At 44.3% G+C, this 24,836-nt stretch overlaps 3 protein-coding genes across 3 annotated transcripts; 1 reads left to right on the top strand and 2 right to left on the bottom strand.

The window, feature by feature from the left end:
• Positions 1–581: 581 nt before the first annotated feature.
• Positions 582–10,129, bottom strand: fbxo33 (F-box protein 33). The gene is made up of 4 exons (XM_088925871.1): positions 9,582–10,129; positions 6,209–6,319; positions 5,128–5,855; positions 582–4,708 (listed from the first exon to the last, which is right to left on the bottom strand). Exons 1-4 carry the CDS (start codon positions 9,992–9,994, stop codon positions 4,443–4,445), a joined length of 1,518 nt encoding a protein of 505 aa, XP_088781997.1. The 5' UTR covers positions 9,995–10,129; the 3' UTR covers positions 582–4,442.
• Positions 10,130–11,130: 1,001 nt separating this feature from the next.
• On the top strand, positions 11,131–15,502 carry fam177a1a (family with sequence similarity 177 member A1a). Its single transcript, XM_088924728.1, has 5 exons — positions 11,131–11,286; positions 12,100–12,306; positions 12,989–13,055; positions 13,344–13,441; positions 13,676–15,502. The coding sequence occupies exons 1-5, from the start codon at positions 11,218–11,220 to the stop codon at positions 13,877–13,879; spliced, it is 645 nt and encodes a 214-aa protein (XP_088780854.1). The 5' UTR covers positions 11,131–11,217; the 3' UTR covers positions 13,880–15,502.
• ppp2r3c (protein phosphatase 2, regulatory subunit B'', gamma) lies at positions 15,373–24,751 on the bottom strand. Its single transcript, XM_088924726.1, has 13 exons — positions 24,595–24,751; positions 23,773–23,894; positions 22,299–22,403; positions 22,027–22,139; positions 20,753–20,850; positions 20,264–20,334; positions 19,526–19,658; positions 18,873–18,928; positions 18,611–18,686; positions 18,157–18,293; positions 17,550–17,687; positions 16,118–16,177; positions 15,373–16,021 (listed from the first exon to the last, which is right to left on the bottom strand). The coding sequence occupies exons 1-13, from the start codon at positions 24,659–24,661 to the stop codon at positions 15,833–15,835; spliced, it is 1,365 nt and encodes a 454-aa protein (XP_088780852.1). The 5' UTR covers positions 24,662–24,751; the 3' UTR covers positions 15,373–15,832.
• Positions 24,752–24,836: the final 85 nt, after the last annotated feature.

The following is a 24,836-nucleotide window of genomic DNA, read 5'->3' as shown; positions in this document are numbered from 1 at the left end:
CTTGAGTCTATAACATCCTTCATGACAGATCAAATCAAACCGATGCCAAAATCCATAGACTTTTATTTAAAAAAAAAAAACACAAAGAAATGAGCTTCCGATGCTTAGAATTTAAGAAAGATTCACAGCTGTTGTATTCTTGGATGCATCACCTTATCCCCCATGACAACAATGCTCAATTATTTCTCATCTCAAGTATATTCAAGCTCTTGATCAGTTTTAGATTGGATTTAAGAACCAGAGCACTACTAGTGACCAAAGCAGCAAATGGGCCAAAACTGTTCTTGATAGGTTTATTCACAGAAAACGAAGGTAGCATCAATTAAAATAGACGAGTGTGGTTTTTCAGGAGGTGCTTTTCTTACGGACTTTCACTTGCAAGTAATAAGAAAGCCATCACTCCTTCCTCCCACCCCTAGTCGTACTAAATAGTTATAAACCAGTCCTTTAAACCTCGTTCCTACAGTATGAATAGAGTATCACACCAACAGCAAAGATGATTCTCAACAATACAAACCACTAAACACACTGCAAAAGAGCAGTCACTCATTGACAAATAATAATTCAGAAACAAAGTCAAGGAATTTTTCAATGCTTTTATTCACTGATTAAAAGAAAATGCATTCAACATAAACCAATCAACAATAATACGATCAACTTTCAGCTGGTTTACCCACGTCTGTCAGTTTTTTTCCTTCCTTTATAACATCTGATCACTTTCAATAGATAAAATCTCACCACATCTGGCATGTTCACAACTGTGCCAGTGGACTCGCGTAATGCTGATGTACATATAAAATCCGAACGCTATGTGCTCGCTGGAGACAAAAATACAGACAGTGCACACCTGTCGAAATATTAAACATTAAGATGGTAAAACCATTTTTTTTTGTAAAACAACACGCTTATAAACTTTTTTCATGTTCATAAATAGAATCCGGACATTTGTTGCATATATATATTGATATATATATACTGTATTTTTTCGAAGTTTATAAGGTAGCAGCCAGGTCTTAGCACTGCTAGTACCCCACGGTGGCCACTTTACGACTTCATTATTGCAAACTGTCCTGATTTAAACAATAAATGCACAACATTCGTACCACTTAAAACTGGGGTCAGCTGGCAAGTCTCACAGAGACTACGTCTGTACCCACGGTTGCCCCTGAAACTGAATTGGCTTCCGAAGCATCAAGATTTTAAAATAATAAGGCCAAGTATCGTTGCAAGTAAGTTCTTTCCATTGTAAGATTACTGAAAAAAAAAGAGCCATAGAGTATATGCATTTCTCTTGCATAGTTTGACTTTTTTCTGTTATGCAAGCCAACCATGAAAAGATGGGGCTGGTTTAGCTTGATTTTGACCTTTACCACAGTGGACCTATTACAGCAGATGATTGTGGATTTGTAAGTCATTTTTCTAAAAAAAAAATGAATCAAAAATAGGAAGCATCTATGGTCAGTATCCCACCCACCCCACCCCCTCTGTGAAAGGTCTCGCAATGTTCAATTACCAAGCTTCAAATCCATTACCTTAAGGCTAGCATAAATGTAGGTTTTGAAATAAGGAAAAGAAAAACAAAAAGGATGTAAAATTATACAGGCAGCAGTACATCAGCTTTCCATAACCTGTATTCAAGCAATGGAGTGTACTAAAACAGCTTCCCTATTCCAATAAGAGAAATTCAAACTGAGAATGCATATGAAAATTTCCCCAAAGCAAATATTTAAAAAGGAAAAGCAGGGATCCAAGTTGTAAAAAAACAACTGGTTGTTCTTTATGATAAGATAGTTTCCCCTCCCCAATTCATTGCAGAGATTGATAAGCAACAGGGGAAAGAAAACATCCAAGTTCTTCAGATGACACTTTTTTTTTTTAAACACCACAAACAGCACAACTGTTGTATTAGACCAGTTATCTGGTAACGATTGGACCCCCCCCGCCCCTTGCAAAAAAAAATTAAAAAGTAAAAAAATAAATAATTTCATGCAGACATTTGGCCTTTCATCTCCCCAGTGGAATGTTCTGTAACGTTTCATAGCAGCTTACAGGTTTGATAGAACCAACCTCGATTTTTTTAAATTACATTCACTCTTCACAGTGAAGCAGGTGCATTGTTCAAAGAGTTCTAAAGTTGCTGACCAAGCCACAGCACAGCTGTGCATCACACAGGTCGAACTTTGACTTCTTAGTACGTAAACCTAGTAGTGGAACACCTTGGCCGACCAGTCATTGGCCTGCCTCTGCCAGCGTGTGGGCACTTCTCTAGGGTTGCATTTCCATGATCTTTGGCAGCTGACGCGGGCGCTGACAGAAGTAAAATCCAGTGACTTGTTGAGAAAAGTTTTTCACGACTAGCTTTCATTTCAAGGCCTGAGCAGGTGAACCCCTCTCCCATCGCTTAGTCTGACGGTAACCCTGAGAAAGGCCGTTTCCTATTGTTCACCGGTTAAAAGGAAAAGCGATACATCCGATATTCTGCCAACGTGCTCTCTCCTGTCTAATACATGCATTTTTTTTTAAATCTAAACACTTTGATACTAAAGTGAACATTCTAAAAATAATTCCTGACTGGACAGCCATTTAAACTGAAAAGCAACTTAGTTTGAAATGAAAGCTACCTGGAAACAGGCACAACAAAAATTAGTTGCTTACTGTAACAATGAAGTGAATTTTGATTAAATAGAAATTCACCATCAAGCCTCTATAAATATATATTGTAGACTGAATTCCAATCAAACACGTGCATTTTCCTTTTAGTTGTGGTACTCCAAAAGAAACAGGCCATTTAAACCATAAGCAGACAGGTAAGCACACTCTGAACACAGGCAAATATATGCTCCTCTTGTGACCTCTCGTGAATAAACTCTATGCTTGAAGAGCTTTCAGAGAGGACACTCCCATGCAGTCTGAATTTGCACAGCCACGCAGGTTGGGAAGTTCTTTCCCGATTCCAGATTTCATCTCTGACCACATTTGAGGATTCTCTGAAACGTGGCTCCACACCTTGTACACCTTCTCCAAGGCAAAGTGAGTCTGGAACTCCGCTTGTCCAAGTTATTTCCTTCCAAAATATCTATACTCATCCTGTGTGATTTGATTTTGACTAGCACTCATTTTCGAGCACAGTAAAAATATTTTTTTTTATCACAAGTAAAACAGATTCAGAATATATCCGATTCCGACACCAACTGAATTGAGCAAGGTTTCAAAAGGACCTGGAATTCCACACCTCTGCAAGATGACCACAGTGGGGGGGGGAAAAAATCATACGGAAGATGTAAAAAGTCTACCACCGTTTCAGAGTCAAAGGAATGGGAAATCAAGTTATTGGGCACAGACCAACCCTTATCCTTAAATGATCTTCACCAACTCCTGCTGCTATCTATGCAAACACCAGATTCTTCTTTTACAAGCTTTAAAACAAAAAATGCACTGGCAAGAACAGAATTAAAAAGTCTTAGAGACATGCCAAAAATGCTAAACCTTTTAAAACTATGAAGGGAGAAAGATGTCCATGGAAAGGTTGAGTTGTACTTTGACAGATCATTTCTAAACGCACATGGTTTCAGCCTTCAAGCAAACTTGCCTTAAATCAAAAAAGTACCACAAGATCAAGATTCCTGAGATATGGAACAAGCCAGCAAATTCTGTCCCAGACTCAATAGATGAAAAACCTTAGTTTTAAAACTTGATATAGAAATAACGTCCAAGGCAACTCTGACTCAAGACTAATAATAGACAGACAGACTGATTGCTTCATGTATCTAACGTGCTGCCTACCTGAGACAGACCAAAAGGATTTTAAAATGGACTGCTATGCTAACAAGCGTTTCTCTACAGTATAAGGGATCAGGAAAGTCACCTAAACACTCAGCTGATCTAAGATTGCTTCCGCCACCCTCCAGTTACAGGGAAGACAGAGGTATTAATCCAAGTGCTTTCATTTTGTCTAGGTTGGAATACCAGCAGTATCATCTTCCCAAATATAGCAATGTCTCAAAAAATGAGCAGAGGGCTAAAGGTCTCCGTAAGTTTATCAGTACTCCATCCTTGGCTGGAAGACTCAAGCCAGGAGAGGTAAATCAGTATAACGGACTTATCTCAACAGCAGGGACGGATTTACCGACGACAGACTCGCTAATCTCAAAACAACTCAAGAATCCCCTATAAAAATATAAACATCACACTTCTAAGCATCTTGTAAGCTAGCCGTGAAAAAGCCCTTCCCCCCACATTCACTCATTAGCTACTAAACCAATACCCAACTATACTCTCATACAGAAGCAAGATATATAGATATAAATATAGAGCTAATACTGATTAAACACAGCACGTATAAAGGGTTAGCTCACACTACGGAAAGGAAAAAAAAGCGTGATAAAATAAAGAGACAGGGCCCATTATTTTAAGGGAACCACAAACAGGATTAAGCGGGCAGGCTAGACACCCTCGCTGAAGCGCTGCATCTCTCTGTAGAAATGCTGCGTGGGCTCACTGAGGACAACGCTGGTGTCCATCATGGGGTGCCAGGGCCGACCCAGTCCCAGAGACACCTCCTTGATCAGGTTGTGCACGGGATCTTCCTCCACGAAGAGCAGCTGGTCCTGGTCGAAGTCGATGCTCTCCTCGGACACCGCCAGCACCTTCAGATTGGAGCCGCGCAGGCGGGAGATGGCGATCAGGTTGTGCGCCCACACAGTGTAACCTAGGAACAGCAGACATGTGAGAGCCGCACACGCAACACGGGGTTTGTTTTGCTTGGGTTTTTCTGGGCTCATTCCGTAAAAACGGGTAAAAACATTCCAGAAGCAGCGGAATCTGACGTGGGGGGAGGTTGGGAGAATGGTAAAACTCCGAAACTCCTAGCAGATCATGGGACATGCCCTTTGGGAAACAGCAAGGATAAATCAAGCTCCAGAATTAATCCTGGGAACTGCTAGGCTTCCTTGCTTGGTCACAGGCCTGGCGCGCCCCTGAGGGAATTCCTCCGAGACACACGCAGGTTTCAAGCCAGCCCTCCAAGGCAACACACCCCTGAACTGCACAGCAGCCAGGACTGAGCCGTGAAAGATGTACCCTAGAAGCAGAGAAGCAACGCTCACACACATTCACTCCCACACTCACCGTGGATCACCAGCAGAGACAGGCGCGTGCAGCGCCAGGCCAGCAGCACCAGCGGGTCCTCGTTGCGGTTGTCGCTCAGGTCGGGGAAGCCGGTGTCCTCCCTCTCCACGGGGTCCCTCATGAGGATGAAGTGGGTGAGCGTCTTGGGGTACTGCAGGGAGATGAGCTCCACCGTGCCCTCGGAGGCGCAGCAGGAGTAGCTGTCGAAGTGGATCCTCTCCAGCGGCAGGCTGGGCTTCAGCACCCTCAGCAGGTCCTGGCTCGGCACGTCCAGCGCCATGACGTAGACCCGCAGGTTGGCGCTGTGGCGCACCAGGGTCTTCCAGTCGCCCTCACTGGGGGTGGCGTCCAGGGGCTTGTCGGGCACGGCGGCGCCGCTGAGCAGGAGGGAGAGGCGGTGCAGGGGCGCGTGGTCCCGGCCGGAGAGCAGCCGGCACATCTCGGAAGTGAAGTCGCAGAAGTCGAGGGCCAAGGAGCGCAGGCCGTGCAGGCGCTCCAGCTCGCCGACGGGCACCAGGGAGCGCAGGCCGTGCAGGCGCTCCAGCTCGCCGACGGGCACCAGGGAGGGCAGCTGGCTGTCCAGCAGGCTCAGGTGCTCCAGGGAGCTGGCGCTGAGGTTGGACATCATGGACAGGGAGCTGGGGGTCACCATGCCCAGCATGAAAGCAGACGACAGCCACTTCACCTGCCGGCTGTTGGCCAGGATCTCCTCAAACAGGAGCTGTATCCTAAAGGAGCAGACGACTTATCAATCTCTGACTCTGGTCAGAGGACTTTCGGGCAACGGCGTAACACTAGAAGATAGATTTTCCTGCATCATTTAGGAGTTGACCTGCTTCCATGAATAACCTAGGTGTGTTGCACCAGAACAGTTCTCACATTAATAAACTAAGTGGAATTTCAAATCCACATAAGAAATTGGATTGGACTTCTCATAACTGATCTTCAGTCCAATGTGTGAAAGATACACAACCGATTTCACAAAACTTACAAGCTGCTTAGAAATGACTGGAATTAAGGAAAGTTTCCAACGTTTAAAGATCGCCACCAGAAAACAGCACTCTGTTTTCCTGTCACTCACTCTTTGATCTTCTTGCCCGCCTGATCCACCTGACTGAGATGACCACGGTCCAAAATTCCTTCTTCCTGAAGGATACAAGTGTCTCCATAGAGGCTCAGCTTCTGCAGGTTTCTTTAAAGAAAAAAAAAAGGAGAATCAGAGTAAAAATAAAAAGAAGGAATCCAGTAAAGAGTGAACTTGGAAATGCAGAACACAAAGGACTCCATTAGAACTCTTAAAGATTAAGAGAAGTGAAACCCCAACAAAACGATGTCAAACTACATTTCTTCGCACTTATGTTCAACAAAAACAAGGAGACGCACAGAATGGTCTGCAGGAGCCGAGACTACTGGAGCACAATGGCACTGACGAAATCAACACAACGGGCTTCTTCAGCAGCAGCAGCAGCAGCAGCAGCAGCAACAGAAACCACAGGCCTCAAGCAAAACCATGGGAAAGAACTGAAACAAGGGGCACTTCTATCTGCACAGGACTGAGAGGGTCTGGAAAAAACTGTAAAACAAGCTATATCCCACCATGCTGTCAAAGCTGCCAGCACAAAACCACCTCAGCAGACTTGCAGACCGGTTAGCCAGCAATGAAATGAGTAAGGTGGGCAGAATAACCCTCTAACCCACTCTCCTGGTTTCTAGGCTTAGTGATGTTCACAGGAATAAGCCTAGGCTTCCAAAACAGCTCGGTAAGTAAGAAAACAAGCAGCCTGCAGGCTTCGAAAAGTCCATATGAACTAATTCACCGGCTTCGCCAGAAAGACAGCAGGGGAATTAAGTTCTAAATTATCAGCTGCGAATGAAGCAGTCAAAGCAGCAAGAAAAATCAAATGTGAATGAGAATCATCTGAAATTATACAAAATGATATAATAAGATTGCTGATCCAGAAATTTCCATCAATCCTCAAGAGGAGCTACATGGACAGAAAAGGTGATTTTGACTGTAGCAAAGTACCAGCAACCCAAAGCACCAGTGATGAATGAGCCAGCTGCCCTCAGATTCCATCATACCTGCAAACAAACAACACTCACTGCCTCCTGAAGCAGGACAGACCACCACAGCCATCTAAAAACTGGGCCTCCCTCTTGTCTGCAACGTTATTTACACATTATAAAACTGCATTAGGGATTCTCTCAGGAAGTCAGATTGTTCCGACCTACGGAAGTCACCTTGAGGAGATCAATTCCAATGCGTTAATCTCTGTCCAAGGCAGAATTAAAAATGGTACAATCCAGCGTTTCAGAAAACACTAAAAACAGCAAGTCATGAAAATGGTGAATATCAGATACAGGCCAAACGGATTAATCAATAAGTAAATTTAATTATCATAATCCCCAACTTGTAACCAAATTTTGCCAAGAAAATACTTGAACAGCTGGTATAATGGGAAGCACCCAGGTTCCCCGTTTTCCAGCATAGCTTTGGTGAAAAGAGTAATTCAGGCACACTGGGCTCATCAACTTTGTTAATAATGACAATATGCACACCAAATACACAACATAAACATACAGTGTTTACAAACAAGGCATCCCAAAGGCCTGCAGTCCTGACCAACCAGAAAAACCCCATACAGCTACCAAGTATTTAACTCCTCTATAAAAGGACCTTTGATGACATTCAATGATTTACCAAGGAAGTCATTAACAAAGGTAAACCAAGATAAACCTCACAATTGCTTTGATCAGTGAATCTCAGACTCCTACACCTCAGCAAGCATCTCCTTGCTTAGAAGCTCCTTAGGTGCTGACCAACCACTCTCCCTCAGGTTATGACACCTTGATAGCCACTTCCACCCCAAAAATGTTTAACAAAGTGGCTGTCTCTTAAGTTAAATTAAATACAAATAAATCCCTTTTCTTGCCAGGCAAATCCAAGTACCTGCTACAGATTCAAATACGAAACTACTCCAGAAAATAAAAAACCCAACACAGCTACCGCTGGGAATTTCGGACTCACAAAATCCCGGGAAACCCCACCAATTCAACACCAACGTGAAACATTTCCTGCTGGCACACCACATCGCTGTTCCTGTCCCACGCCATGAAAGTGCACGCAATTACAGGCCGTGTGGGAAACCATAAAAATCGAGGACCCGCCCCATCTCCTCCTAGACCACAGGCGCCGGGACTCTCTGGGTCAAGCCAGTCGACCCGGCCACAGGCTTCCCTCAACGTCGTGCCGCCCAACACACAAGGAGACCAGGATCCGTTCCCATCGGAAGCACATGGGAGCAGGCTGGTAGCCATCCCAACGCAGTCTGTGCCACCTCCTGACCTGACCGGCCTTCACGTACAGAGATAAGCATGAGGCATTACCTTGACCAGGACACTAGCGACATTATTCAAGTCCCTCAGCACTGTGACCGCACTCACACCGAAGTACACTCTAGATCTTGTGTAAGGCCTTTAAACTGTCGCTGGTACCAGTCCAGAGAGATCCTCTTAAATCATCAGGAGAGCATGAAGGATGATGGGTTGCATACAGACTTCTGCTGAATTCAGCAGAACGAGCAAATGGCCGGCTGGAATTCACCACAAAACTGATTATGAGACACAATGCTTTGTGTAAAGCCATGTGCAGTCTGTCGTCGTATGTCATTCAACCAACAATTACACCTCCTCACGCTGAAGGAAAACAAAACACAGAAAAACAGTTCCGGTGGTAAAGGCGAGGCGAACTCAGCTTCGCCGTTAGGAGAAGGATGGCAAACGTGACTACCGGTTTCCTGCAAACCGGAACCAGCCCCGTTGGGCACCGCTACACCACAGCTTCCCGATCACGCCCGGGGACCGCAGGCTCGGTCTCTGCGACAAGACCGCGGCGGGCTGCCCCCCACAGCGGGAAAAAAACCCATACAAAATTCAAATTCACAATATAAGCGGATCAAGGCAGGGGTCAACGGGGCTCGACCCCGAAATAAAAGAGACCGGGGACACGCTCCCGGGGATGAGTGCGCAGCTGGCACTGCGGCTTGGACTGGGTCAGCCTTTTGCGGAGGTGCTCCCGGGTCACCGGTCGAATTCAGACGTCAGATTGAGAGCCGACTGCAACATGTAATGGCTGCCAATGTCACCCACTGTTGCTGGTGATGGGGAACCCAAAAAAAAAACCCCATATATATATATACAATCAAACGCTTTGCGTGCACCCTTCCCGTCTCTGACCCGCTACAGGCAAAGCATTCGCTACGTAGCTGGTAAAAAAAAACAAAAACAACAACAACAAAAGTTGAGAAACAAACATCGCCCGAGAGCATTTATTCCGAGAGAGGATGACGGAAATCGACACCAAAGGTTGTTTCGGTACTTTGAAACACCGGGCGCGATTACGTAAGACGGGGAGTCACCGCCACCGCAGGCCCTCCCTCCCCTCCCTCCGCTACCTGTTGTTCCGCAGGCCCCTCAGCACGCACAGCACCTGGTCCAGGTAGGTGTGCAGCGCATCCCTCCAGCGGCCTGCGAACTGCGCCTCCTCCTCGGCCGCCCGCCCCGGGCCGCCCCCGCCGTGCAGCGGGCCGAGGTAGCCCTCCACGGGGGCGAACTCCAGCTGCAGCTCCCGGACGAACGAGCCGAACTTGCGCATCAGGAACTCCAGCTTGGGGGTCTCCTCGGGGCCGGGCCCGCCGCCGAGGCTGAGCCTCAGCTCCGTCCAGAGCGCCGGGTAGAAGAGGCACTCCCGCCAGCGGGCGCACACCGCCGAGGCCCGCAGCTTGTCCCGGGCCGACAGGAAGGAGAAGATGTGCACGATGAGCTCGCTGGGCAAGGCCGAGGCTCCGACACCCCCGCACAGAGCCATGGCCGTCGTGTCAGGCGGTTCTCGGCACCCCCAGAAGCGCGAAGCAAAGAGCCGAGAGGTGCTCACACCGGGACGCCAGCCAAAACCGAAGCAGCACCCCCGACAGCCGCTCAGCGCAGCCTCTCAGCGAAAACAAACAGCGCCCTGCAGCAGCCTTCCCTTCACTACTATCGGGCCGCACCACTGTCCTCCCGGACGGGGGGGTCCAGGCACAAGTGAAAATGTGGATTGTGATAGAACTAGCTAAGTGAGCACTCTGTTTAAACGCGTTGCCTTAAAAAAACACAATGCGTCTAATTTCGAGATTGCTGTGTTTAGCGTTTGGCAGCACGTCCCTATTGTGCTGGCGCTGCAGCAGGGCGGATCCCCCCAGGCGCATGGTCTAGTCCGCAGCGCTGTTATTTTTGCTGTGCCTCCATATTTCCTGCAGGGGGAGCCCGGCTCTGCGCGGAGCCACGCGTGCGCACTGCCGCCGCAGGACCCAGAGCCGTGCTGGACTGTGGCATAATGTACTGATTTTCACCGAGTCGGCCGCAGATAATGTCCGATTTCACACCCCGTGACACCTAAGCATCTAGCGTGTTTGTGCACGTGTAACAGCCTTTTAAGACTGACTTCTGGCAAGCCAGTGTACTCTTTTGACCCACCTTTGGCAATACAAACTGAAGAAACGGCACATTTAGGTGCATATTCTGCCAAAACGCGTATGTCTTATTTGCTGTTAATAGCCTATCTGTGCTATTCTAATTTGGTTCTTCAGACAGAAATACAGTTGCTGTAGTCGAGTGGCACCCACCTCATAAACAGCTCTGCGCTGTACTTGTATTTCTCGGCGGGCAAGAGCGCGGTTCGCATTAATCATATACAACAGCACAACTTTGTTTTAATAGTGACATACATTACAAGTGCATGAACAATTCTGATTGTTGCAAAGTGCACCTGCACGCCTTCTACGCTTAGACGCGAAGACAATCCTCAGCACCGAGTACAGTTTACAAAATGCAAAAAAAAAAACTCTCCACACTGCCCACAGAGACCACAGCGTGCATCTCCGGCGCCTGCGCACTGGGCTCTGCCCCCACCCCCCCCAACCGCTCCCATGGAGCTCACGCGACGCGCGGGGCGGAGCCGCTGCGGGGGTGACGTCACTTCCGGGTGCGCCCTGGAGAGCGGCCGCTCGGCTCAGCCCACATAAACAACAACCCGGGGCAAGACGCGGGGAGATGGCGGAGTTATCGCTCTATCTCACCAACGTGAACGTGTCTCTGGGACAGAACATGGACGTGGAGAAGGTAAGTTAAGCTCGGCGAGTGTACCAATGGGGGCGTTGTTGCGGTCTGAGTGCCAGAGATCACCTCACTGTCAACCGGTACTCTTTCATTTGACCACTTCAGCCTTTACTGTGTGTTAGTACTCAGCTGTCGCTGTGGCGGCGGCTTTCTGATTAATTTTACTGTTTCCTGGTGCGTGGGTCCAGTATAGACCGCGACAGCTGAGCTCTAATTGTGCAATAGAGGGTTTTGCGGCTCTTAAATTGTTAGGGAAATGCATTCTGCAGCATGAGTGGTGCTCGCAGGGCGAAGTTATCCGAGCAGAGGTCTGTGTCACTCAGTGGTGACACCTGGCCAGGGCTCAACTCACGACATGAGGAGCTGAGGCGGCTGGCGGGTCTCGGCCACGACGGAGTCCTGTCGGGAGCTGCACCCGGGTAACTTGTGGTCTGTTGTAATTCATTTTCACTTAGCGCGGCAGTGGAATGCAATATTCTGGTCTCTCTTTGTTTCAAAGGAAGTCTTCCTAAAGTAAAACTAAAGGGGCTTAGGGAAATCTTCGAGGCCGCCGGTCCCCGGAGCTGAGACGTCTCGCATTTCGCTGCCCGGCTTGCTCCTGTCAGGTGTCCGGAGCATCAGGTTCACGGGCAGGTTTGGTTGAAGCGGTTTCAGATTCAGGTTATTGCCAGAAGCCGCTGGAATGCTGCCTCCTGGTTTGTTTTTGCGGCCGGTAACGGCGGGGGAGAGGGGGTGTGTGAGCCCTTCATCCGCATCCCGTCTGGAGCTCGCAAAGCCAATGGCTCGGAAACGGGGCTTGCTTCCTGTTGTTGGCAGAACCCGGGCGGCGGGAAGGACTTCGAAAATGTGGAGCTTGGGGAGCTGGGGAAGAAGACGACGACGACGACGGCGCAGCAGCAGCAGCAGAAAGTGCCCCGCCGGATCATCCACTTCGCCAGCGGGGAGACCATGGAGGAGTACAGCACGGACGAGGAGGACGAGGCGGAGCCGGAGGAGAAGGATCTGCTGCCGGCTATGGACCCGGTGCGTGTGTGTCCAGGGTGTCATCCAGGGTGCGGGGCTCAAGGCTCCGTCTGCCGCCTGATGGAAAATGAACTAGTGCTACATGAGGGCTTAACCTTTTTAGAGGCACTGCGGATACGAAATGGACTGAGACCCTTTGAAATGTCAGTGTTCTGTGAAGATAGACTCCGATTTCCATTCATTTCCCATGCCAAGTCTTATCACTTATGGGTTTATTGCACTCTTGGGACATTGCAAAACTCTAATTTGTAGTCGTTAGAATGAGTACTGGTTATTCTAAAAGACACAGTGATCCCCCCTTTACCTGAGAACGGTTCTGCAGAACTTTCCGTAGCCCCATGCATTGTCTGCAGACAGAAACATTAGTTTCTACCCGACGATTAATTGCTCAGAAATTAAAAAATTGCAGTTGATTTTTGTGATGTCCGGGGTGTGGTTGCAGTGGTGTCCTGCACTCCTGTGGAAGGCTCAGACCTGTGGAAGGGTTCACGGTTCATCATGCTTCATTCAGTCGGGTCGAGTCACGTCGGGCGGTATTCATGCGACTTGCCCGCCTGACTTTCTCAGAGGTGGAAAAGTGAAGACTCCACAGCTGATTTTGCTCCCCAAATCGTAACTCGGATTGCTCCAGCAAGAGGATGGCTTTTGTGGGATAAAGTTTTTCTTTCAATTTTCTTCGCAGTCAAAGCTGACCTGGGGACCATACTTTTGGTTCCATCTGTGGAGAGTTGCCACTTCAACGATATCGGGTAAGTATTTCCAAAACCTGCACCTGTCTTTGAAAATAAGACACCTTTTGTAGCTGCAGTTTGTTCAGCAGCTCTGCAGTTCAGCTTTTTACAATCTTCTTAAGACAATCATTCAAAGTACCTACATTGTAATGGCAGCACTCAGTTGTTAAACACTCTGGAATTAACTAAGCTTCCTGTCATAGTTCTTTTTCCCCAACTTAAATGCAGACATCAGTTTTTTTATGCCTTTTTTAATTTCCAGTAAAGCATGTTTTATAACTTGAATGTACCATATGTGGTTTTCAGTTTGTGACTATCTTGGAGAGAAGATGGCGTCGCTCTTTGGTATAACCTCACCTAAGTACCAGTATGCCATCGATGAATACTACAGGGTGAAGAAGGAGGTATGTAACAGTTAATGGCCTGAAAGTAGGATGCATGTGGAAAGTTAAGAGTACAAAAAGCAAATCCGCATAGGAATTTAGCATAAATAGCTGCCTCAAATAGGGATAGGTTAAGAAATTGAGGGTGATGTACATACAGTATGAAAGAGTCAATGTATTGCCCACAGCAAACTACCCCCCCCCCCCCCCCCACTGAAAACACTTACCGCTGTCCTTGTGAATGACACATCACAGGAGGAGGAGGAAGAGGATGAGAACCGCATGTCTGAGGAGGCAGAGCGGCGCTTTGAGGAGCAGCAGAAGCAGGAGAGCCAGGAGCCACACACGGAGCAGCCAGTGGGGGGGTCCGCGTCCTTCGTCAATGTCACCTTTGAGCTGGAGAAGGAGCCCCACTCCGTTCCAGAGAGCACCCGAGTTCCTGCTCCTCTGCCCACTTAACCCGCTATTAAAGACACAACAGATCCCCTCGTAATGACCTTTTTGTACCTTTTCAGCATCGCTTGTTTGCATGGGTTCGCTTGACTAGACTTTTGTTTGTACAGTATATGTGCCACATTTGAAACACTAAACCAATCGTTAGATACTTCCAGCAGGATACCTTAATTGTTTAAAAAATGTGAGAGATCCCATATGAGTAAATGTTACCCTAAAAGGCTATTTATACTGCACATGCCTTGGTCAAATGTATCTCTGTTAAAAGGTTTTAGAATTCCAGTGGCCTTTACACAGGAAACCTAAGGAGTTTCTATGAGATGGGGGCTAAATGGCAGTCAGATGCTATTCACAAATATACAGTCTTGTCTGTATGTTATGCGTGTCTGGATACCTTAATGAACTTTTATATAAGAAGTACCCAGTAGTAAACATGTTTTACTAGAAATGTTTTGTGCACTGATAAACCGAGGTTTATCATTTCAAACCTTGTAATTTCAAGGTTAATTAGAGCATACAGTTTCTGTAAGGCTGTGTTTTTAACCATCATTTGGGGTCCTAGGGATGCTTATAAAAAAACATTTCTACTTTCATCACAAAAGTAGAAGTGGCAATATTGCAGAACTCATCGTTTGAAAGGTGTATTCTTGCAATGACCAGGTGTCCAAAATCTTCATTGATTTTGTACTGTCAATTACCAAAGCAATTGAATTGTAGGATGCCTTCATTTAGACCTGACTGGAGTTTGAACACTCGTGATCTTCACAGCATTCTTGCAGGGGCTCTTTGAAAATGGATGAAGGTCATGCATGATCTGATTTGACACCTTCTGTACTACAGTGGGAGATCTAAATTAGACACCTGGCTATTTAGAATATGTAAGTACTCAGTAATTAACAGCTGCATTACTAATGTTCTGTGACAGCCTTCTATGTGAGGGTAATGTTTCTGAAATGCACCGTGATATACCTCGGACATCTCCTGTTGCCTATTAATTCACGTGTTACATGTGGTATTGTTTAATATGAACTATAGCTGTCTAAAAGGGAAGCATTAATTGTTTGCAGAAATGGTCTGATATACTATAGCAAGAGTGAAGTGTTTAAACCAGGACTAGCTGTTACTCCTGCAATTGGTGGATTCATCCTTGTTCTTACCATGGATTTCGTATCTAAACTCCATTAATACAGAACCAAACATGATACCCAGGCTGCATAACCTTTACAAAACATGGCCTTAATTGTATACTATGATATTTTCATTTAATAAGTACATTGTCTTTATTGGATTATTTAGACTTTTCTCAGTGCTAATTTAGAAGATTTTGCAGCATGTTTAGACTTTGGCAAAACAGATGCAGCTCCTGGTTTGATTTTAAATCCCACAGCTAGCCTTGACAAGTCCTGGATTAAGCAACTAAATTTCAGAAAGCGAAGGTCTAGTGGAACCTGGTCTACAATTGCATTTAATCTGCTGCACTACAATTAAAACAAGCTCACTTTGTTTATAAAACATTTTATAATTTATTTATGTAAATGTTTAAATTGAAGGCTTTTATATTTAATGGGGAAGAATATGCATTTTATTTTGTATATAATACAGCTTAATAAACTTTTAATAAAGATGAAACTCGGATTAATTTACTTTGTGCACTATGAAGTACTAAACAATTGCAAGGAAATGTAGGAGCCTCGGCAAGAGCCATATCCTCACACTACCCAGCCGTGTTGCTGAAGTAGATTACTTGTCATTTTGCAAAGAAAAGATTGAAGATCCTCAAATTCCTAAACTACTAGAGTAACTTGCAACAAGTTTCCCCTTCACATACATAACCTTTCTTATGGTCTTATGGCACTCCATTTAAAACGGAACAAAAACTTATTGCAAAATGTTACACTGTACATTTCTCTGGAAAGGAGGGATTAGCATTCTTGCTGTGCAGCCAGTCCAGAGGGAGTTTCATGTCTCGTCCAGATCAGCACTGCTGTCATTGTCATTGGCAACAAGGACCTCTCTGTTTTCATAGGTCCAGAAACCGTTCAGGTCAATGAGGATGCTGCTGACAGTGTCCCCTTGGCCGCTGTTCACGAGATCCTGAAGGGTGATTTTGTATGGGTCCTTGGGCTTCACCATGTCAAAGATTTCATCCTGCAGGACAAGAAAGGATTTTGTATGAGGTCAGCACACCAGAAGAAATAAAAAGGTAGCTGTCCGATATCCTGCCACTGCCAAAGGCTTCTTTACCTTGACATCTTGAAAGGACACTGGCTCCTGCCCATGTAGCTTCATCTGCTCCTGGATGGCCTACGTGGAAGTAACAGCACCGTGCAATTAAAAAATGCTAATTTTCTGCTCCCATTTATGTTACAAAATTACAGCATGAAAAAACAGAAAAACCTCAATCTTAATATATATATATATTGCATCAATCAACACTGATTGTGCTCATTCTTACAATAAAGAGGCCGAAAATAAATGTTAATTTGATATATTGAATTTTAAATGTTGCATTGATAACCAAAATTGTGAACAGTACTTTCCACAAAACCAAAAAAATCTATTCTCCACAACGGCCTGTTGAAACATTACTGGATGAAAGCTATTATTTTGCTGGAGATGCACTCATTATAACCACTAGAACAATACACTTCATATATACAATATATCTACAGTAAAGTACAAAAATAGAAGACCCCTGGAACTAGATGGTACGCAAACAGAGAAACAATCAGCATTTAAGGGATATCAGGCCTATGCTGTATAGGCTAACAAGGCAGTGGTTTAACCACTCTGATCAGCACCTGCTCTGAATATAAACCCCACAGTCCTATAAAAGAAACTTCTTTCCTTCAATGAAATGCTCAGCTTTACTGTAACAAATACAAAGGCAGTCTTATTTGAAGGAGCAGGAGAGCGAGGACAGATGGCACAGCGGAGTGAGTGGGGGGGAGTTGTCTAACCATAATCTAAGAAGGAACCTCCACACTCTTTCAATAGAGATCTTTTGAAAAGCCAACAGCATGTGCTTTCTATGGAAGTGAGAACATTTCAGCAAAAACGGCAGCAACAGCCAATGAGGATTCAGGAAGTAAGATACTTTTCAGAAAACTGAAGTGCAAACTTTTGAATTAAAAGCCAAGGTCATCCCAGATCCCATGGCACTGTTGATAAGAATAGGGGTATTCACCGAGCTGTCCTGGCTGAACGCCAAGCTGGGTTTGTACAGTCTGGGCTCTGTACATTTCTCCCTTCATTCAACTGATCAGCTTGGGAGCGTGGCTGCTGGGGCAGAATGTGCCATTATTATTAGGAGCAGTATTATTTTTAATAATGATATTAGCCATGATTTATATATGTGTTAATATATGATGGGTATGTGGCGAAAGACAATTGTTAAGATTTTATAGAGCTCTGGTATAAAGTTCAATGCGTTGGTAAACTTTAAATCAGGTTACGTTAGTGGATAAGGATCCTGAGGATTTACTGTTGGCAAGTTTTAGTATACCAAAGTGGATACGAAATGAAATGAAAGTGGATAACCTTTAGTGACTATTGATGAAAACATTGATTTTGGATTTTATTGCAATCATCAAGGGAATTTAGAATTGTATTACCGCAATATTTGTGTTTCGATGCATTATGTGCTTAAAAAAGAAATGCACCTAGTGTTACTCACCCTGAAAAAATAGTTGAGTGCAAAAACATTGAGGTAGCCCTTGTTTTCAATGTCCAGCAATTTAAAAATGTACTGCAGGGCAGCTGGCTCCTTCCTGTTCTCCAGGGCCAGAACAAAATCAAGGTATGTCTTGTAATCCTACAAGCACAAGGAAGAGGCAAAGTGATTTCCGAGCCCCTCACTGCATCCATGTAAAGCCCTTATCAACCAGCCTAATTGTACAGGGTGCATCAGAAGTCTGCACCCATAGGACATACAGTATACGCCTCAAACTGTCCAAAACAGGGTGGATGACACAAGGCCTCCGAGGTGGACAGGACACAGTAGCCCAGTGGACTGAGCCCTGCAAGACTCAAAGGGGGTTATGGCCGAAATTCAAACAGTGTCGCAGCACTAAAAAAAGCTTCTGGAATTCATGCTCTCAGATCAGGTCTGTCTTAAGAATTGTTCCAGTAAGCAATGGTTAACCATAGGCAACACATTTCAGTAATAACAAAAACTGCAGGTTGTTTAATTGTCTGTATAGGCCCAGACGAGTGATATACCCTGTACACTTAAGCACGTTGGCAACAATTCACTCTGTGTCGCGCTGCGTGCTGGGAGTTACCATCTCTCCATCGTAAGTGAGACACTCCTGATAGACCCGATCCAGAAACACGTTCGTGAGAGTCCCCGTTCCATAGCGGGACAGCTCCTCCTTGCTCAACATCCCATTGTGGTCCTTGTCCAGGTTTAAATACTGACCTGCAGCGGGAAAACGCAACGGGCTGATATAACCTGACCCCGGCGGTCATCCTCCCGGTCTCGTGAGAACACGGTTCTCTACAGAACCTTTGGGGGCCCAAGTTCAATTTCCTTCTGCATTAAAACATTTCACCTTTCCTCACATGAGACGAGATTCCAAGACTGAAGAAAGTAATACTGCAGTATTGATAAAGTGATACTGTACTGGATACCTCGGCCTGCGCCAAAACAACTGCGTGTCAATGATTACACATGTCGCTATAAACAGAAATCTGTTCCTTTTATTAACCAGATAAAAGTTAATGAACTTTGCGTACCATACACTCGGAGGGCTGATGGAGCAGAAAACCAGTTTGATTCCTGACTCTCCTTAGAAAGCTCCTCATCTCTTAGCTGTAAAAAAGCATTGAATACACTAGATAACGATATACTGTCAGCAAGAAATAAGAAATCTTAATCAAAGGCCTCATTAGTCTGTTTTATATTTAGTATCTTAATCAAGTTTCCATTGCCCTGCTTCCCACTGGTCATGTCTTTAGCCATCCCAGAAAAAAACACATAAACATAAACTCTGTTTACCTCTAGCAAATCATCCAGAAAACTGCAAGCTAAAATGTCTTGAATCTTTATTTTTCCTGCAAGAAAGATTTTAAAGTTAAGTACTGGAAAACTAAAAGCACAACACAAAGAACCTAGTCAATACCATATGCATAGGCAAGAAGCTTTCACCGTGCAATGCAGAATACAGACCACTGTTTCAATAAAGCAGAAATAGTCTTCGCACCAGAAAGAGATTTTACACTACGAATCTTTCAAGGGGCTTAGCAAGTTATTTGTTATCACAGTCTCACCACTGCTACAGCACACAAGGCGAAGATGTCTTGATTGCTATTCACTGTTCCATTTTTCCCCTCCAGAAAATGTGCTACATACAGCGGGTAGACCTGTGTGGCCCAGCTATCAGCCCTATCGTCTCACAGCCCTTGTACATGCAAATCCGGGGTTCAAACACGTCAGACTCTGATGTGTCAGAGGAGTAGAGATTGACGCACACTGAAGTGATTAATACAACTAAAACAAGAGATCACAAAGACAGCTTGGAAAACTAGATGGATCCCCACGTCAGTAAACAATGCTCTGTGCCTACAACATGGTGACGTAGATCTAATGAAAGTCACATACGGGGGGTGTGTATAAGAAGGGTCAAAGCTGTGCTAACATGTGCAACCAACCAGTGCGAAGAGGATCCAGGAAAAAGAAGAATTTCCGGACCGCTGTACAGACGTAGAAGGAATAAAAGGATTTCTCCAGGCCATCCAGCTGTGGCAGAGTGGGGATCAGCTCCAGTATGTAGTTCTCCAGATCCTGCCACACAACACAGTCCGGTCACAATCCCAGGCATCGATTCTAGCAACGGCATGACCTCAGCCGATGCCACAGTCAACGCAAGAATGACCAGAGATCCAGATATTTTCTGCAATAAGCAATAGCATTCCCAAAATATGTTTCCTAATCCTGACGGTATGTATTAAAACAAAATAACTCGCAGGACAGACAAATTAATTCCATTTTATTTCAAAAGATCAAGAGGTGTGTGATCACCCACCCTTGCACATTATCAGCTCATCCCTTTAAAAGTCATCTCTGGGGTCATTTAGCTAACACTTTTGAGAATCGTTCAGAGGGCGCTAAGGAGAAACTGTAAAGCACTGAACACTCAGAGACCTGATCCGACAGCTTGTGGAGAATAAGTGAGAGATCATCCCACAAGGTGACATCATGGGCTGTCTTTCAGAGTGTTTCAAGTAAAGGGATAGCAGTGGGAAATGGTTAAGGAGCACGTGGCACTAATAAGTCTCGTTCACTTTTTGTTTTTGTTTCAGCCTTAATAAAATGTAGTTCATTGTAAATTCCTTCCTTTGGATAAAAGTGCAAGCCAAACAAAATGACCGATATGTTGGAATACTTGCCGATTCCCTGAGGTACCCCTGTCCGGCCACATCGTACAAACTCAGCCCAATCCTCGTCTGGTGTAGCCACACTGGGGAAAAGGAGGAAACAAATAATGTTTTACAGAAAACAATAACCATAAACAAATACACCAACATGAAAAATACACAATCCTGCAAGTCTCCCTTTCAGAAGGACTGTTTGTTTTTTTTAATCTGACTCTTAAACAACAGCATAGCTAAACAGACTCACTGAACTGTAACTATTTTGAAACCATGTATAATACACTAAATAAAGATATTCCAAATTAGGAACTGAAAGTTTTGAAGCTCCAGGACATAACACAGTACATGTATCTGTAAATAATGAAACACTACCACCACCAGCCTCCAGATGGCACACTCCCCAATGTGCCAATTGTTACATCTACAGCACAAAGCACTTTCTGAAGATGAACTACAGTATCACACTGTTTCAGTCACACATTTGCAGCTGTACAAAAAGCAAACCTTTGCGCATGACGTAGTTGAAGAACTGCATTATTGATATCCTTCCGTATGGGTCACTGTGCAAGAGCTTGGCATAGACTCTGGCTGTGAAGAACTGCCTGTTCAAAAAAGGATAAAAAACTTGCGTTTACGCGGACTACTGCATTTAACAAAGATTTAGAGCAGGTATCTCCAGCTGTAGTCCTGCAAAGCTCCAGTCCAATGGGTTTTATAGGTAATCATTAAACTAAATCATTTCTAAAGACTAAAGACTGAGAATAAATTGTGTGCTCAATTACAGGTTATTTTTAAAGTGAGTTAATTCATCAAGAAATACTGACCTCCAATATGAGAGTTCCTTTTATTAAACACATTACTATTTTAATTAATCAAAAACTGACACGTGTTCCCAGTTTTAAAAAATGTTATTGACAGTGACCTTTATTTCTTCCTAGACTGGGACTCTCCAGGACCAGGGCTGTAGCCTGTTGGTTAAGAGTCTTGGAACAAATACAGTTGTAAAAAATGAGTCCTTTTCTTAATAAGAATTTGGATTTAAATAATACAGTGTATTGAAGGTTTTAAAAGTACTATTAATCTGTGTAGGGTTTTCAGTTTGAAAAAATACTCCACAATTTTTAGTTTGTACCCTTATGTAATATGTGTGACTATGTGTAACAAGTAATTGTAATTTGCACTGCAAAGCAATTTAATATTTTTAGGCAAAATCTATCACATAGATATTGTAAACCTCAGTTCAAGACATAGGTGTGTTTTTCTTCCCTGTTCCCCAAGGATAAGAACTAGCAATTGATGTGGGATTTCCAGCAAAATAAACTAACCACCAGGTCTTACAGCCCTTCTGAACCTAAAATATAAGTTAGTTTACTCTTCCCCAAACACCATGTCAAAGGTCAAACCTTTGCATTCACACCTTATTTCAGAACCATGAACCAGCACTGTAGAATCTTTTGAATCTGCAGAGCACCAACTACTTAATTCTGGAAAGTGTGCTACAATGTCGTTCAGTATGTACAAAGAAAATATACAGTAGATGTAGGACATATAAATCTGGGTTTTGATTCCTACTATCTTTTCCTCTTTTACTATTTGAGTTTATTAAGCTTATTAAAATCTTAATATAATAATGTACTTCCTAGCTGTAGGATTCCCTTCACAAAACATCGTAAGACTTATAAAACCTATTGGAAATTTGTTGTTTCTTGCAAAAATGATGAGATCAGGGTTTCAGATCACGTATACAGTAGGCTATATTGTTGTCAGTTCCTACTTACTTGCACTTCACTCCTGCCTTTTCAGCGACTTTGAGGAAGCCGTCGTAGTTGATCATCGCCTCCTCCCCTATCGAAGGCGGCGTCTGGTGTTTGTCCAGCAAAAACCACAGGTTCTGGGACAACAAGGGAGGAACAGACTTGCAATTCGTGACTTTATTAAACTCAGCAGTGCTCTGGGAATAGCACACAATAAGACATATTACACAGAAATGACTTAAAATATATAGAAAACTGTGTAATAAGCTAGGAACAGGTGCACTTTTATTAACTACCTGCAGCTCCTCGTTGTCCAGAAGCTCCCTGCTTTTCCTCTGCAAAAACACAGCTCTGGATTCCTCTCGTAATTTCTGCAGTAAAACCTCATCTTCAGCTGGCAACTGCAGGAAACAGATCAAAATGCAGATCTCTTACCAAGTTCATATCCGTAGTGTTGTAGGCAAGACCGCCTAGTCTAAGTCCGGCCTGAGACCAGACCGAGTTCGAGAAGAGATTAGCGGGGGTGAGTCCAAGACAAGACCAAGACCTAAATAAATGTGTGTCTAACTCAAGACCAGTTCGCAAATAGCTATATAATGCCATCATCATGAATGTGCCCAACGTAAAGTGTTAGCACAAACATTCTAAACAGTAACAAAACTAGCAATCAGCCAAAATATCAAAAATAATTCATTAAATTGAGGTATTGAAAAATTTGCACTCTGCAGCATGTTTTTGTTTCCAGTGTCCTTTTGTAGACGAACTCTTTGTGGTTCACATATGCGAATTGAAGTATCGACGATGTTGATGACATTTTCGGCAACATCCTTTAAAAAACTGGCGCCTTGGATCATGGACAACGGACAATCATTGGTTATTATTGGATGCGTATGGCCCAATCATAATGTTCCTCTGGTGGCAGAAATATGTTTTTGAGAGGCAGCAAAATAATAGGCTACAACAGATGTACGTGTGTTCTGTGTTTTTTTTACTGGTCTCAACTGGTCTCAACCAAGTGCAAATGTACCCCAGTCCATGACAAGACCAAGACCATAAAAATATGGTCTAGTACTACTGCCCCCCTGCGCTTTTAAAACTGCGAACAGGAGGCATGGCATGTCTTTGTGCAAAGGGCTGTAGGAGTCTGTAATAAACTACCAAATCAAGGTTGCTGTCAAGGCTAATACTCAATGGCTTCTTTCGAGAAATGTCTGGAAGGGATTTTTTTGATGAATAAGCTATTAATAATTAATTCCTTACACTTACAGAGCACTTTTCTGGACACTCTTTACAAGCGCTTTACAGGTCATGGGGATCCCCTCCTCCCCCACCAGTGTGCAGCCCCACCTGGATGATACTCCAGTCCTCTCCCCACACACCAGCTCTCAGTGGGGAGGAGAGCAGAGGGATGAAGCCAGTTCAGAGAGGGGGATTACTGGGAGGCCATGACTGGTAAAGGCCGGGAGGAAATTTGGCCGGGACACCGGGGTCACACCCCTATTAACTACCAAAAGGGCTAGAAGGCCCAAGAGCTTCCTCTCATTTGTAACCTTTTCTAATGTTCTTTTTCACTTAAAAAAAGTATTATCTTTAAAAGCCCCGAGAAGGCAACAGCGATGCTGGGATAGCTAAGATATTCAAAAATCATCAAACAAGTAATGGCCTGAAGTTTGCACCACGACACACAAGGAAAGAGCTCAGAGGTCACAGAGCAGAGCTCTCACAGGTCCATCAGACTGCAAGCAGCAGGCCTGCTGGCCTCGCACTCACCCGGTAGTAAAAGCGCGGTATATTCCTATAGGAGCGGTCCCGCCTGCCCCAGCCCCACTCTGCGTAGTGCTTAGTGAACAATGTCATCTCTTCGTCTTTCTTCTCCTGCTCCGTCATTTCATCTGGGCAGAAAACACAAGCGACGAAGTGTGAAAAATAAAAATGTTTTAATGCTACAGTACTTTCACCTGAAATATTACAACTCGTGCCAGAAAGCTTATTTTAATTTTTACATTGGGGATGTATTGGCGTTGGCTTGAAGTATTTAAAGACGCTTGTCCGAATAGTTAAAACATTTGTAGTACAAATTTCTTATGAACAAAGAACTGTAACCTCACAATCTCCATTAAATGAACAGATAGTGCCGTACTCATCTCCAGGATAACGAAGAAACTCTAATAAGCATCAATCGGCGAGTTAAAGTTTCAATTGCACAGTCATGTTTCTGCGCTTCACAGTCGTGCACTACGACTCGTCGTGAATATAACTTCCATATTAATAACAAAAAGTACTATGCAAATTTGAGTTGAGAGACAACGGATAAGCAAAACTTAATGAATCGATAATCGAAGCAACTTTATGTTTTATCCAATGGCCTTGAACAGATAAGTAAAAACATACCGTAATCGACAACATAATGATAATTAACTAAATAACTTCTGTAAATGTAAATTTTAACTTTGCGATTGCGATTGTTTAACTTCCTTTAACATTAAAATAAAGTTTGATGAAATTGTCAAACAAAATCCATTTATAAGGCATAGAGATATCGCACAGTGATGGTTTAAAAAGGTCAAACAAAGGCACACTTTATTCACTCACCTTTTTTTGAGGTTGCCAACCTCCTCTTTAGAATTTCTTTCCATTCTATTGCTTTATCTCTCGACATTGAAACTTTAAAATCAATTATAACTAAGCAGAACAACTCGAAATCTCTCAGAACAAGTTCCCGTCTGCTTTCATTTACGATTTGTTGCCAAAGCACTATAGTTGTTTCTGATTGGTTCATACGGTGTGAAGGGGCGGGGCAATATCGACCTTTCACCCCGGGCGAGCGCGTCACT

The sequence above is a fragment of the Atractosteus spatula genome, chromosome 9, assembly GCF_055471065.1.
Source record: "Atractosteus spatula isolate fAtrSpa1 chromosome 9, fAtrSpa1.hap1, whole genome shotgun sequence".
Lineage (NCBI taxonomy): Eukaryota > Metazoa > Chordata > Actinopteri > Semionotiformes > Lepisosteidae > Atractosteus > Atractosteus spatula.
Note: the sequence above shows the minus strand (reverse complement) of the source record. Positions and strands in the feature narration are given on the sequence as shown.